The following is a 16,341-nucleotide window of genomic DNA, read 5'->3' on the forward strand; positions in this document are numbered from 1 at the left end:
GAACCTCTGCTGCAAGACTGTTACAGCAGTGAACGATATATAAATCTTCTAACTCTACCAGAAAGGGCCAAGAGTGGACATGGGCTTCATTACACATAGATTAAGCAAGTATTTCAATAGCTGCAACCAGCATAAATAAACGAAGAAAAAAGGTCAAATCGAAATGTATTCAACCATCATGCATGTAACACAGCTGCAAATACGAGATCTTGGTGCAAAACTCAGAGATTAAAAAAAAATTAAAATTGAATGAAAATGACGGACATCAAGTGTACTTTAACTACTTCAGGTAGTTAAATCTTTAAACCTCCCTGCAGCATGAAAACAATAGAACAAAGTAACAGGTGACAGGGAGAGTAAAAAAATTCCCCTAAGGTGGTGTAACATTTACTTCTTCATTCCTACTTGCCTGGATGACCTTCAAATTAGTACAGCTCTTAACCACGAGCTCTATTAGGTTAAAAAAGTGGCAGTCAATAACTGAGTAACCACAAGGGATTTTCAATTGTCCAGTACTGCCAACAGGTAAGACTGGAGAGACCTGGGGGACTAGGTTCTAGAAAATTCTCTTATCATTTATACAGCAGACATAAAGAATACTAGGCCAAGCAATTCTAGATTCTCTGATATACTACCTGGAGCAAAAAATAATTACACAAGATCTCTCTCCAGGAGGAAATTTGATTAAATACTTTTGAAGTATAAGACAACATTCAGGCAAAGCAAATATTTTTCTAGAAGGTACTTTTCCCTTAATCCCATTCATTGAAAATCCATATCCCTTTCTTTTAGCCTACATTAGTTTTAATGTAGTTTATTTTAGTAAAAGTCAAAACATATTGACTTGAGTTTTCCCTATTTCTTTTTTTTTTTATGAAAAAAAAAAAAATAAATTCAAGGACAAAAGGCAATTAAGCTGCCTTTCCAAGCAAGGGAAAAATCCTAAGTAGCCAGGGCTAGATTTGATGACACAGAAGTCATACTATGCCAATCCAAGAGAAAGTAAGTTAGTATGTGACCTTGTGGTAAGACAGATAGATGTGCCAACTTTGTTTTGACAGGATCATCTCTGATGGACTCAAGACAAAAGCTTACTTATCAGTTGAACTGCACTTAAGAAGACTAAATCATGCATTGATGTACTACAGCACCCAGTGGTAGAACTTGTTTCCAGTGTAAAGCAAAATAGCATCTACCAGCACATCCATCTACCACAGCATGACTTTGAGGGCTCAGGAATCTCCAGGCACAACTAGAATAAAATAGACTTACATTTCACAGAGCAGACAAGGCTACCTTATTTGGAGCCATTGCCTCTGAGAGCACAGACTTTCAAAAGCTTAACAAGGCAGTCCAGCAGCACTATCACACAAACTCAGTGATGCCTCAGAAACTGCATTTCCCCCCCAGTCTTCTCAATCACAGCTTCTCTTCCAGTTAGCACTGCTTCAGAAGAGACTTGCACTGCCAAACTACTACATGCTTCAGTCTGGTTGTTCTAGCACGGGTCAGATGCATTCTTTGCCTCATCTCCTTTCCTTCTTTTATACTATCATTCTCTGCTTAGTCTTGCTGTTCTTCCAGCAAGGAGATGAGCCCCAAAGCTTTCAGCTTTCTTGCTATATCCTGAAACACAAGTTTATATACATGCATTCACAATACGTTTGTGGCCAGATAACGGAACATACAACTCTGATCTGATTTTTATAATCTCACTCAAATCTTACCCTTCTTTCTTTCCCAGTATTGCCACCCGCTCACATTTTACCAAAGATTTGAGATTTAAGAGTCATTTTCTCATTGCTAGGGCTTTGAGTTTCAAGTTTTTCAAAGCAGCACTTGTCACTAAATTCCACATAACCGCCTCGAGTACCTCTGACTTCTAAAAATAGTCAGAGCAAGCAGAGGCAGTGGTCTCCAGTGAGTTACACTCCATTTAAGCAACCATATCCTTTAAGGTTTTCATATCCTTAGCTCCTAAGGAAATTTTTTCCAGCTTCATTACTACCCTTGTAGATACTCTTCATTAATTCCGCAGACACTTTCAAAACAAACAATATCATTAAAACCAAGTGACCGCCATAATCAGCAATATTTGATGAAAGTACATGCTAAAAGGTAATCTATGCAACAGCATCTGAAAAGCTTATTTCATAAGCAAAGAAAATAGAAAAACTATCTGAGATGACCATCAAGAGAAGTAATTTAGTCACAAACCCCACTGGACTAGAGAAAAGGATACACATACACCCTGTACTCCATCTTCCACATTACACTGATTAGGGCTTCGACTTCCCAATGAAAAAAAAGCAAATAGGAACTTCCCTAAGGTTTAAAACAATAAAATTCCCTTCTTTGAGAAATATCAATTTTAAGATTTCTACCCTCCCCTCGTGAAAAAAACTGCTTTGAAAATACTTAACATATTGTTATGTAACACAACCATATTGAAAATATAATGCATCATATAGTAATCGATTTTGTGCCACTTTATCCACTGGTAAAATACATTCATACTATTCCTAGCTAAATTCCTATACTACTAATAATTCCAGATTTTAAAACAGCTTTTCCTCAACAGCATATACAAAGCTATAATTCATGCTTCATAGAAGTTAGGTAAAAGTAAGAAAACCTACTTTAAATAGCTTAAAAGGCAGGAAAACTTCCATTTAATCTCCAGGTATTTGATGCTTAAGCATCTGTGGTTACTAAAACTTATGATCCATTACCAAATACTGAATACCTGCAAAGATATTTTGGTAGCTATTAAGAAAATGACAAAAGTTTCAAAGCCCCACGAATTTTATAACTTCCTTACTTTCCTATTCATGATTACTGAGCTCCAGACACCAATATAAATTTTGAGAAATTAAATGCCAGTATCAAAGAAAGAGCTGCTAAATCACATGAAGTTACAGTTTTACTCATTTAGCTTTAATTTTACTTCCAAATCTCAGATTTTATCCTTTTACCTCCTATATGCTTTAATCACTGCAAAAAGAACTCAACTCCTCAGTATCATCTACTGTCAGATACTGATATTTTTTTTCTTCTTGTGTATTATGAGATTTTGTGCTCCAAAAAACCCTCTCAGAAGAGAAATAGCAATGCTTCAGCACTGTGCTTAGCAGTTTCCCTTCAGCCACAGCAGGACAGTATTGTTCCACCACAGACAAACAAGTAGATCTTCAGTTAAGATTTTTCAAATGCTAGAATTCTATTAGACAATTCAAGTAGGGATAACTGGTATTTCAAATACTCTAAGGGGAATTAGGAGAACAAGCATTCTTTGTCTTAGGAAAGAAAAGACAAAAAGAGTTGTGTATGCACAAAATACAAAAACGTTGAGGACAAAGTATTACTTTTTCTGCAAGATGCCTCCTCCCATACATTAGCTGGAAAACTTATGCAGCATTTTAAAAACATACAACTGTGTTAAGAATAAAAATAATCATAATCTGGGCAGACTCTGCAGCTGCCCCTTTGACTTATCAATTTCAGTAAGCACAATTTCAATCAAGTCTAGATAAAATATACTAATCCTAAATAGACCAAGTTTGTCACCTACCACTTCCTATAAGCTGCTTACTATCCTGAAAAAGGGAGAGAGAGAAGAAATGCTAAATTAAATGCCAAACAGTAGCAGACAGCACTTGTTTGGCTGATTAACTTGTAGACAAGCATTACAAATAAATCTGAGCATGGTCTGCAGCAAATTAAATTCCAGTGCTTTTAAGAACAAAGAATTCCTTCGGAAAGAGGATTAGCAACTTTACACCCAGGAATGCCGGTTTAATTTAATTGTTCCACAATCCGATATTTAATATGCAAATATCATTTTGATATATAAGAGCAAATTTGAAAAAGTGAGGAAACAATTTCAACATACAAGACGACTGTCTCTCTTCTGAACTGTAATTATACAAAATAAAGCTGGTCGAGGTTTTTTTATTATTGGAATTGAATTCTATTAACATGAATCAGAACAAGTCTAATTAAAGGTTAAAAACTTTAAATGTTTCTAATTAAGAGTCTAAATAGCTGCACAATTAGAGTACTATAGTTAAAATCCCACCTCAATGACCTTCCTGGCCTCTTTGTATTTTCCTGTTTGCAAGAAGGCAAAGAAGAGATCATAAAGAGCCATCATGTCACCATATTCTCTGCTTATAAAATCTGAAACTAAAGAGAAAATAAACCTCGTTAATTTACTAAACATATTGATGCATTTTAATATTTATGTCAGACATTCCTAATACCAATATTTTCCAAGCCTCAAAAAACTCCAAGAATAAGCTATAGGAAGATAAATTTTGAAACATACGGAATGATTACAACATATGACACAATTTGTTGAAGCTTTGTGCTTGAGCATATTAAAAATGGTTTTGTTTACCTGCACTACATTTTGAACTACATTCAACAAAACAGGCAAGACTATATACTGGCACCCTCTGCTCATAGAAAACGAGGATATTAGGTTTCTGAAATGCACAACTATTTGAAAAACAGATACATTGCTTCAATGCTGTATTATACAAACATCAGAGTTGTTCTACATTTAAAATTATAATCAATTTCTTAATCTGAAGAACGTAGGCATCATTTAAGTGCTTTAAAGTTATACATGAAAATGTAAACGATTTTTTTCTTTCAGTTGAAAGAAATTATACACAAGTCCTGGAAGAAAAGCCTCCAGAAAACACTTCATACAACCAGACAGCATTTGACTACATGAAACTAACCCTTTTGTAGAAGATCAGCATCTCCTTTTTCTACCAATCTACAGTAGATGTTATGGAGTTGAAGAATTTTACCATACTTCTTATAACAGTTGATTAAAGCTTCCAGAGCTGCAGGCATGTCATCCCTTGTGGAATAAAACAAAACAAGAATAAAAACAAACATTCTGAGCAGAAGCAACACATGCTGAAGCCACTTTAATCTTTAAAATTTCATAGAAAATTCATTTAGCAGTCTCTATATAATTCGAGCGTGTATTCTCCCCCTTGACTAGATAATTTTTGATTGCATGACCACTGTTCACTACAAAGGTGTAAATGGTCTCATCATTAGACACACTTTATTTTTGAAGTAATATTTTAAAGTTCTGCTAGGTACTATCTTGACTAAACCCAAATTCCACGGAAATTTCACTTTTTGTTTCAGAGTTCTATTTTTCTTGCTTGTAATACTGTGCACGCTATATTACATCCAAATATCTCTGTTTAGACATTTTCAATTTCTAAGCTCTTTACAATTTTTCCACAGCACCATTGTTTCAATACAGATCTCCAGAATTAACTAAGATAACCACAGCTCTTTAGATCGCTTTATACTTGTTCTATGCCTTAACAGACTGGATATAAATCATCTGTTGACTTCCATTTCAACACAATGGAAGGGCTAGCATTTTTCCATTCCATATGAAGGTCAGAGTGCAGTGGATATTTTCTGCTAGAAGTATAATTTTTGCAATTAATTCAACAATATATTAAGATACCAAAATGTATTTTATGCTGGCCTAACCACGTCCCAGTATATATCCATGTACTAGTAAATTAGTGCAGACCATGCTGACTTCCTTAAATGCACTTACTCAGGAGCCTTTGAGCAGCAAGTGCAAGTAACACATAACAGTTCCATTTTTGATACCCCAATCCCTCGCTGAATTTTACCATATGTAAAAATATGTGAAGTTATTATTTGAAGGGGAAGGTTTAAACTGAAACAAACTAAAATCACACACACAAAAATGTAGTAAGTAGCCCAACAGTCAGTAAGACTGCATTTTAGATTTCAAGAGTCTTACAAAGGAAAAAAAGAAATCTTTTTTTTAAATATCACTTTACAGCAGCAGCTGAAGGCTATAATAAAACTAAATAATGATTTAACATTCCTGAAGCAACTTTATTATTGATCAACAGAACCTTATTGAAATAAGATATTATTGTTAAACAAGCCCAATTCAGATGTCCTCTCCTCACATCACATTTCTTGTGCAGCACAGATTTTGCTTTTTTCAAAGAATGAACTACCTAGACTACTACGTACTATTTCCATAATCTAGGCTAGTATTTCAAAAATTTTTAAGAGTAAAACACAGGAAGAATTAATTTTGTTCAGAAATACTGGCATTCTTAAAAAGAACCTAAGGTGATGGATTTCTAAAGGTAGAAATAGGATCCCCCTTACTGAGCCCTGTTTACAGTGCATCTTCTGGCACCCCATGGAGTCATTTGAATTTTTGTCATTTGGGGTGAAGACTAAATTACAGGTTAATTTCAAAACTGCAAGTAGATGTTTCAGGCTAGATTACTGTCATAAAAGAGAAATACTATGGTAGTTACCATAGTCAGATATAAAGATTTATGTAATCAGTATTTTTCTTCTGCTTTAGATGCAAGTTCAGTTAACATCTAAAAAAAACCAGTTTTACAGAAAACTACTCAATTTCTAGGGAGGCACAACAACATTTACACATTTAAATTAAAGTTTTCAGTGATAAATCTAGCTTTTCAAACTGATGCTCAAACAGCCATAGTATTGTCTCGGCTGTTATTCCTAGAGGATCAAAGTGACTGCTTTTAGGTCAAAGCTATCAATAAATGAGTAACTAATTGGAATGTCATTCAAACAGTAATACTAACAGTTTTCTAGTCTCTAAATGTATACTTCTGAAGGCAATACTGCACATACAGAAAAAAAAGGTCAGCAAAGAACTGAGAAAACAAAAATGGAAATATTGTCCTTGTTACTGGTACTTACTGCTCAGAGAGGCTGAATAAGTCTGCATTTAAGGAGGTTGGTATCATACACTGATTTACACACAAATGTTTTGAATCTATCAAAATCAGATATATTTGGTTAGTTGCATTTCATCAACCAACCAGTCACCCACAGCTTACTAGAAGACAGGGTTTATAAAACAGATACACTGCTAAAACTGGCAAGAGACAAATATAAAACAATAAATGACAGAGAACTTCAGACTCTACAAACAAATTGTTTGTACCACCACTGCAAAGGAAAAATGATCAAGCTTATGCTGGTACTTGAATTTGTACAATTTGTTCAACAACGTGCAGTATTTTTTAATTGTCACAAACTGCATTTAATTCCAAGTACCAGCAGTTACTTTTGTAAGTAGTTTTTACAGTCCTGTTAGAAAATGAAAATCAGGAACTCACTGTAGGCTTCAAATTTCAAGTAGAGGTAACATTTTAGTGAGTTTCTTGTTATGGTTAACTTTAAAAAAATAGAACTGCACAAAAAACTGCATTAAAAGCCTGGTCCAAAATTACTATTCAATTAATATGGATCAAGTCAAAAAGGTAATAAAGCCCATACACTCATAGCCACGTTGGAAAAATCTGATTTCTGGAGTCGGTTTGGAATAAACAGTATTTAAAATGTGAACATAGATGATCCACGCTTCATTTTGAGTTGGCCAGATTACTAGAGCTTTAAGTCACTCACAAATACTATCTGTTCAGGACTAATACCTGTTCCACTTAAAGATTAGGTGTATTTTTTCCGGCACATTGAAACTCGTTCTTTTAAAAAAGAACATATACTGTTATTTTTGAATGACAGAAGGAGCCTCAGCCATCACTACATTATGCTTGGCCCTTATGCAGTCCCAGAAGAGTCCTACTTTGGCTATTTGTTAGTTAAATTGATGCTCAGGTTAAGATATCAAGTTATTTGATTCTTTTGGTTTCTGTTTAGGAGGTTTATAAAGTCCCAAGATATTATGGGTCCAATTTTACAAAATATTTGTGGGGGCAATTTTAATCACACAAAACTATCTGAAGAGCCAAAGTTACTCAGATGTCAAGAGTTTCTGCAGAACGCACTGTAGCAGGACTGGCTATAATGTGCATGGATATGTCAGTCCCCTTTAATTTCCACAAGCCACCCTCCTCTTGCTTTAAGAATGTAGCACTAAATCTAACCCTTTTACTTGTAATAAACAACTTTCCCAACCAGAGAGTCTGCCTGATAAAAATAAGACTCCAAATATTGATTTTAATTGGAATGAAGTGCTGCAACATTATGCATAAAGCTTTAGTGAAGTGGCAATTTACCTAAGGGGTTTACTGATTGAAAAGCTCTCAAACCTGAAATCACTAGAGAGGTAGAAAGAAAAAAGGGACTCTCTGGGGTGGGGGTGGAGGGTAGCCTGGTAAAACAAATCCCTCTCTACAAATCTGAAGCAGATGTTAGTGTAGAGGGAAGTCAATTCAGCAAGGTGCAATCAGCTTTACAAAAATTATTCTGTTAAAAGAGAACAGGCTCTTGATAGAGCTAAATGTGTTTCTGTTCATCTGCTATACTAAGGAATCTTCAAGGAGACTGGTGTTGCAATTACAACTAATCCTCCCCAAAAAATTAACTGTGTTGAAGGCTTTGTAATTTCCCTAGGTACAATTTAGCTGTCACTTACTTTAAAATTTACTCAAACATGCGTTCGGAACAGCACTAACTTCACATGTCAAGTGCTTTCCAGCCAATTGAGTCTAAACTGGAAGTCGGTGTTAAACAACTGAATGATTAGACAAGATAGCTCATTTCCCTGCTCTTTTGTTCAGAATAAAATGCCACATTTACATTATCAGACTCAACAGGATTTTCTGACAGAAGGAGAAAAAACCCTAGTGAACACTGTCCATAGCAAGCACATGAAGCCTGTCATTTACCAATCATCCTTCAAAAAGCAATAGCCATGAATGTAACTTAATTACGACCCAATGATCCTTGACGAAAAATCATCTTATCACTGTCCTGTCCCCATAGGGCAAATGAGACACTTTTGTCCTTTGGCACTGATGATGCTAAATTCCTAATTGCAATAATGGAGTAAGAGAGCCAAACATCCCTAATTTCGTTGCAACACGTAAAGGGTTTTAATACAAATATTTGAAATAAAGCCGCTAAAAATTAGAAAAAAAAACCTCTCCCCACTAGAGATATTTTTCCCCCACTAAAAATACCACTTAGTTTAAAAATATGCCTATTTTAAAAAGTGCATTTAAAAGTCAAATAACTTGTGCCACTGAATGATCTCAACCAAAACCGTAACTGAATTTAACTCCATGAAAACAACAGAAGAAAAATTGTCCAGGCACTGCATTCATGCTCTATCTACTACATAAGAAACTAATCAAAATGGGTTTATATAAGATTAATGACAAACAAGCCAACAATGCTTTACCAGACAACACTGTATTAAAATACACTAACCTATTTTAAAGAAAAACAATCCAACTATAGCATTTTGATCATTTAATATACAGATATTAACTGTTTGTGTTTCCTGACTTAAAACTACAAAATACTTTGTTCATATGGTCTGTAACAATGTTTTCACAGTTTACCTGCAAATTTTCTTCCCTCTGCTTAAGAACATTTCTGATATAGGGAATTAGTAAATTTTAAATTTGAAAATGTTTTGTTTCTTTTCTCAAAGGTGATATTATTCAAGGAGAACAGAAACAAACCTATGTTAATGAAAAAACAGGAACCATATCAAGGTTTTAAGGTATGTATTCCTGTTTTCAGTTGTACAAAAAGTTGGCTCGTGTATTTTTCTTGGAGGAAAGAAAAAAAAGCAACAGTAGTTCATCTGTCAATTTATCCTCCTGTAAATAGGTATTATCCAATATTGTATAGGACAGGAACAGCTGCAAAAACCTCTTCAGCAAAACTGTTCATGTTCAAATAGGTTTTCCCTGAGAGCTGTTAGAGGATGTAAGCCAAAAGTACAAACCTTAAAATCTTGAAAACTTTTACATGGTGAAGGTAACACAAGCTTTTCTAATTATTAGCAGCTGGAAGAACCAGTTCAAAAGTAAGATGTATTTTAAGAAAAAGTACAAGCTCTTTACATCCTTGCAGATTTTAGAAACTAGGATTTTTGTCATATGGTCCAGGGGAAGTTTATCACCTTGAATGACAGACCATCTTGAGAAACTGGTCAAGGTCATAAATAAAAATCAACACAATTTAAAGCAGGGGGTAGTTCCCCTTACTCAGGGTCAAAAAACCCCCAAGGTAAGTCTGAGTTCTCTCTCTAGTTACTTCAGTTAAATATTTCTCAAAATATTGAAGGCAAAATGTACAATACTAGATTTTGTTAGCTTTTGTCAATTTACGTGTCCATCATCAACATTATTTTCTTTTCCATGTTCTGCTGCAAATTGTCATGTTTAACATGCACTAGGACTTAAAACTTTCAGAATATTCAAGACTGGAGAAAAGGAGCAGATGAAAACATTTTACACCTACAATTGTTGTAATCTTCAAAAGCAAATCATAGATTACTTTACAAGCAACTTAAAAGTTTGAAATAAATTAAGAACACAAAACAGTAGCAAAACCACTGCTGTGGAACATTAAAAAATATCCCAGAGCTAATTTCAGAGGTATGCTGATGACCTGCAGCTAAATGACAGCATTTCAGCATGATACTCGAGCTGCAGGATGGCAAACAGTAAGCACTACTGCTGAAAGAAACTACTAATATGTATTACACATATTTCAGTCACTCATAACTTTCAAAACAAAACAAAACAAAACAAAAAAATACAGGAACAAAATCCCAGTGAAATGCAGTTATTCCTCCCAAGCAAATTATGCAGAAAAAAACTTCCCATTTTTGTCTACCATTGAAGAGGAATCAGTCTCTCCACCCAAAAGGTACCAAAAAACCCACAGGAAATGAGCTTATTTTGCACTGGATCTGTATATATGAAATGTAGTAAGAGTTATACAGGTGAGTGCCAATGACTTGCAGCCACACAATTCCAGAGTCTGGAACTACTTCCTCCTTTATTAATCTAGTCTCATCAAAAGTCTCTTCCTTTCTTAAAAAAGAAACTTTTCAGAATGTTTTACCAAACGTTTATAATCCAAAAGAACATAGAATTAAATTAAAATAACACTTATTGCCGTCCTGCTTCTCATCCACAGATGATCACATCTTTATCTACATCATCCTACACTACATCTCAAGTGCAAAGAACCCAAGCAGCACCAGGTACAGCTTGCACGTCAACGCACATAAAGCAATTATGGAAAATGCAGCTGCTCTTACTGCACACTGCAAAGCAGATCAGATATTTTTGCGACACATTAGTTACATATGATTGCAGTTAAATTATTTTCATAAACATCTGCCTTTTCTTGTGATGTAACCAAGGCAGAGTTGCTGCCTGAAAAGATGTACACTATATTCTTAATTGTTGACCACTACACTAAAATACTAATTTTAGAAGAGAATGCACATACATCTACCAAGAGTTACATCTTCTTGACAAGAATTTTCAATATAGAAAATGTTACACAGACCTTGCATATCCAGAGTACTTACAAGAACTAAGAAACCTCTACATGGCTGACTTATATGATATTATGAAAAAGTCACCCATTTCATAGGCATTATATTTAAACAAATAACATTTCATTTACATGAACCAAATCTCAAGAAACTGATTAATCAACTCTAGCTGCTAGAGTTTAAAATCCAGGAACTACATAAGTGACACAGAAAAGAATAATAAAAGGATTGTACATACAGTAAAGGAAGTGAAAAGAGACCCTTTGCTTAATTTTAATAAGAAATTGTTATATAGTTTATATGTACATTAATTCAAATATTCTACACCTGATACTGAAAATTTATGTGAAGGAACATAACACATGGAATTACAGATACTTCCTGACAGAATGACTGTATAAAATTCCTTTTCTCTAAGAAATAGTATTAAGAGTATATATAGGCAAGACCCTCCCAAGCATAACAGACAAGCCAGACAGCTTGTTCTTTGAATTTTAAATTCATCAACATAGCAGTCTATTGGCAATAATATCAAATTATTTGAATTATGTGAATTAAAAATATTTCAGTGTTCAACAACTACCCTTCAACCCACCTGAGATATATTGGAAGACACAGCAAAATAATGCTGTTTTGATGGGAAAACACATACCACTTAACCACGAGAGCTGAGACTACACCTATCATGCTCTGAATAGCTATCCTGTCAAACAGACTTTAGAACAAACTAATTCATAAGCATATTCCAACATATAGCCACTTCATCTCTGATATGACCATAAAACACAGCTGTTGCTCCCACACATGATGTCTGCCTGATGAAAACAGACGTAGCTAAATTAGGAAAACATATTCATTCACTACTGCTCTTAGTGTTGTGTGTGCACGTGTACACGCTTACGCACGTGAGCACTTCCAAACAGGCATGTGAGCAGCGTACACAGGTCATATAACACAAATAAATATCATAACTTGTTTCATCTGAAGCCCAAACACAGCTTACTTTTCAAGGTGAACGGTAATCAGGGGGGAATGAAGGACAGGACTTTCTGCCAAGCCCAGGTTCACAATGGTCTCGTGTAACCGATTCACTGTTTCAACTTCACCTCGCGTGGCAGCGGCATTAAGAATGCGGGAGAGAGATGCAACTGTTCTGCCTGAGATAGGAACATCCTTCTCTTTCATCTCCGTTAGAATGTTAATAGCATCTACAATGAAACAACACAAAAGACCCTTAGGTAATTTCATGTAGGGAAAACAAACTGCTATTAAAACAGCATTTCAAACCCAGCAGGAATGTAAATTCTGGTGTATAATGCCGATTTCAAGTTAATTACTACTTGCATTTCTAAACGAGACTACAATTATAAATCCACAATAGCATGGTTTTATCATTTTGCTGCAACTTTGACTACAAATTATAGATAGGAACTGTGTGCCCACTCTGCACCACATAACCCCGTACAGTCTGCCCTATAGCTGCAAGATTCTGCTAAATGGATGCTTTTATCGTTCAATGCTAACATCTGCTAAATCACTCCATTGTTTCTTCAGCAGATGGCTTGTCACGAGGCCAGATAATAAAGATATGTTTACACTGTATATACAGCCAGACTAATGGTCTGATACCGATAGGGCCTGTTTGCTGTGTCGATACTAATTAGCCAAGGAGAGCCAATGAAAGCTTTCTAACAGACTGCATGTTAAAACATTAGGTTCATTAAGCTTCATTAGTAAGGCAGAAACAAACATTTTGGTATACGGAATAAGTGCATTTTTATCATGTTTTATAATGTTCTTAATTATTGAATAGACAGAATGTTTCGACCACTTTACATTTGGCTGCACTTATGAATTATTTTATTTTCTGAGGGACATTTATGCTCCTAAAAGCAAGCTCATCTTTTCAAACTGCTTAATGTAGAGGTGGTCATGATCTGATTTATTATGATATGGAAAACATCAGCTTCATTTATTATTTTTTTAACAATAAACTTAATAAGAGGCCAAGACAAATTTCAAAGGAAGATCTTACATGAAAAAAATCACATTAGTTTTTTTATTTTATTGTATAGTGTTTCACATAAAACCATAACATTTTGTATCTAGGCTTGGACCACACTTTTATGGTGTTAAGCCCTCTACAAAATCATAGAACTCAATATTCAGAATTACCTTTTAAAGTTGATGACAGTCTAGAGGTCTTTTAAAGATCAACCAAATCATGTAAACTACAGAATTATATTAGACTACATTACAGAAATTAAAGAGCTAACAGCTTAATGCAAACATCTAGAAATACAAAAGAGGCAGTTTGCAAAAGACTCATTAAAAGCCAAAATTTCCAGGCAGTCTGCAGATTAAATCTAAAATTCAATAACAAACACATAAAAGAATAGTAACAGAAAAATATATACTTTATAAAAAGTTAAATGATTTGTTGCAGTACTTGGCTCTTATGAGAAGGTTATGTTTATAGGTTTTATGTTCAGCCTTCAGACCTTCTTAAGCAAAAACAAAGCCATTAGTCTAGGCACATACACAATTTGTGCCATAAGTCATGATCTTCAAACTCAATCCAAACAGCAATGCTAATAAAAACTAGCTGCAGAAATGCAAAAAGCACTGAGCTGTGCAAATGTAAATGACAAGCTTGCCAATCCATTAAAACTAATGGCCTGCACTGTCCAAGCATCTCTGGTTGAATTCACATGCAAATTTGTATGCAAAATGTTCAAGCACTTTTCAGGACATGATATACCATTAATATCAACTCACATTTTTATTCTTGAGCCAAGATACCTTTATTATATAGCAGAAACACACAATGAAAGCAAATGGATTACCTTCCAGTCTACCATGCTTTTCTAAGACTTCTACCAGTGCTATGTACTTTCCAGTGTCAAGAGCAACAGGTGAATTCTTAGGGAAGCTAGAAATTAAAACATTAAGAATTGGATCAAAAGAGGTTCACATTTTATGGATTCAGCTTAAAGATTTATTTTTAAAACTATATAACATGACAACAGCACCGAGAGCTAAAATGATAATAAAACTTAATGGAAAAATCTGATTGAATTTAAAAAATGCACAATTAAAACATGACTCAAAAATTACCTACACACCTTCCCGTGCTCAAAAGCCAAAGGTTATGTTTCTGAGAGGGAGAGAGACTGTTTAATTAATTAATTGGAAGTTATTGCAAAAAGTAGAGTATTTCTCAGAAGCCTGGGAAGAAAACATAGTCCATGTGGCTGCAACAAGGCTACATTCTATATAAAGAAATATTTATAAAGAAAACGAAACTATTCACCTATGGTAACAAGTTAAAGGCCACTATTTTGAAGTTTCTGCTACGTGTTTGTTTTCTTTTCTCTGTAAGTATTAAAAGTTAATTCCTCCACTGTTGTTTCACTACGGTGACTGTGTGAGAGCAGTAGTGCAGGCAAAATCAATACACTACTGTTATTTGCAGAGTGGCAAATTTCTTGACATTCACAGCTCAATCATTTCACATAATTTCAAACACTAGCAAGATGTAATAGCACCTGCCTGCTAACCTACCGTAAAACCAAACCAAGTATTTTGTGGGTGCATATGAGAGAACCTGAAAGTAGCACGTAACTTTTTTTATATTCACTGTAGCATCCGACCAAAAGGAGCCTTTCACGGGAAAAAGGACAGAAGCAAATAGAAGGATCATCTGTAAGAATTTGCTCCAGGATAAGTCATGCATAGCATGTTTTAGCTGGGAGCTAACTTTTACAGCCAAGATACAAAGCTCAGAATATAAAAATTTAAAGCAGAATGCTTGCTGACAGTCTTAAAATGGCATTACCCAAACTCTGCTATTCTAAAAACAACATAGGTGTAGTGCATTCTAAACACATTCCTGGTGCTTTCAAACACACAACACAGGTACCTTTTTCCCCCTTAAATGAAGCCAAACTTCAATTCAGACATGATGTATGTTTACAATAAAAACAAAACACATCCTACGTAGCGAACTTCCTTTTTCCAAATAAATGTAAAAAAAAATTACTGACCACACAAAGTAGCTGCTTCTAATGTTCAATTATACAAAGCAAATTTTTTGTTTCAAAAAACCACACCCATGACTGTTTTAAATGCACATACATTGGTGGGGAAAACTAATTAAAAATGGATGAGGGGGTTAATACTCAACCTACTTAATTCAACAAGGTCTGTGTATCAGCATAAATCTCTGTGACATGTTTCAGAGCCGGTGTACTTACACTTTTTCTTTCAGGTTCATTGCCTCTTCTACATTATCATGTCGACAGCACAAATTTATTAAGGCTGCATAGCCACCGACAACCATGTCCGGTTCGTATTTGGCTTTCACTTCAAGGGCTTTTTGCATATTCTAAAAAAGGAACAAAGCAAAGATGTGAACTAGAGGAAAAGTCAATCTGACATTAAGATTCTTATATATTCAGTGTACAGTTACATGACTGCTTTAGTGCTTTCAGTAGTCTAAGATCACATATGAAAACAGTGCTGTAATGCTTTAGCAAATTTTGAGATTGAAAGTTATTTTGCAGAAATTAATATTTTTGTAGGACACCTTTTACACGAGCTTGAGATTATAATTTTTCTTGCTTTACATTTATATTTCTGGCATGTTTTAATATAAGACTTTTTTTAATCCAGAGACCATAAAAATTATTAACCCAAATTCTAAAATAGTTCTTATTTACTTGAAATTCATAACAATTTTCACCTGGTACACTGTCAAACACATAACAGAGCTACTTTCTAAAGAATAAGAAACTACTTAATAATCCCATTGAAAGCTTATTTTTCTATAAATTCCTATTCATACATTTGACCATTTTGAACTTCCAATGGTGTTTGCATCTAGACTTATTTCATATGCAAAATGGTAGAGACACACAGCTGAGAATCACTCTTTCTAAATTGCATTCTTAGCAACACAGAATATTGTGCTATCATCTGCATGACTGTTACTGTTC

The 16,341-nt window shown here is 34.6% G+C and overlaps 1 protein-coding gene across 2 annotated transcripts in view; it reads right to left on the reverse strand.

The window, feature by feature from the left end:
• LRPPRC (leucine rich pentatricopeptide repeat containing) overlaps positions 1 to 16,341 on the reverse strand; it is an 87,436-nt gene that overhangs the window by 34,193 nt on the left and 36,902 nt on the right. For both annotated transcript variants that reach the window (XM_064648379.1, XM_064648378.1), the window contains exons 21-25: positions 15,601 to 15,731; positions 14,191 to 14,276; positions 12,348 to 12,552; positions 4,749 to 4,873; positions 4,079 to 4,185 (exon numbers count right to left, since the gene is read on the reverse strand). In XM_064648379.1, coding sequence (XP_064504449.1) covers positions 4,079 to 4,185; positions 4,749 to 4,873; positions 12,348 to 12,552; positions 14,191 to 14,276; positions 15,601 to 15,731 — 654 coding nt within the window. The remainder of the gene's footprint in view (positions 1 to 4,078; positions 4,186 to 4,748; positions 4,874 to 12,347; positions 12,553 to 14,190; positions 14,277 to 15,600; positions 15,732 to 16,341) is intronic.

This window comes from Pseudopipra pipra, chromosome 3 (genome assembly GCF_036250125.1).
Source record: "Pseudopipra pipra isolate bDixPip1 chromosome 3, bDixPip1.hap1, whole genome shotgun sequence".
Taxonomy (NCBI): domain Eukaryota; kingdom Metazoa; phylum Chordata; class Aves; order Passeriformes; family Pipridae; genus Pseudopipra; species Pseudopipra pipra.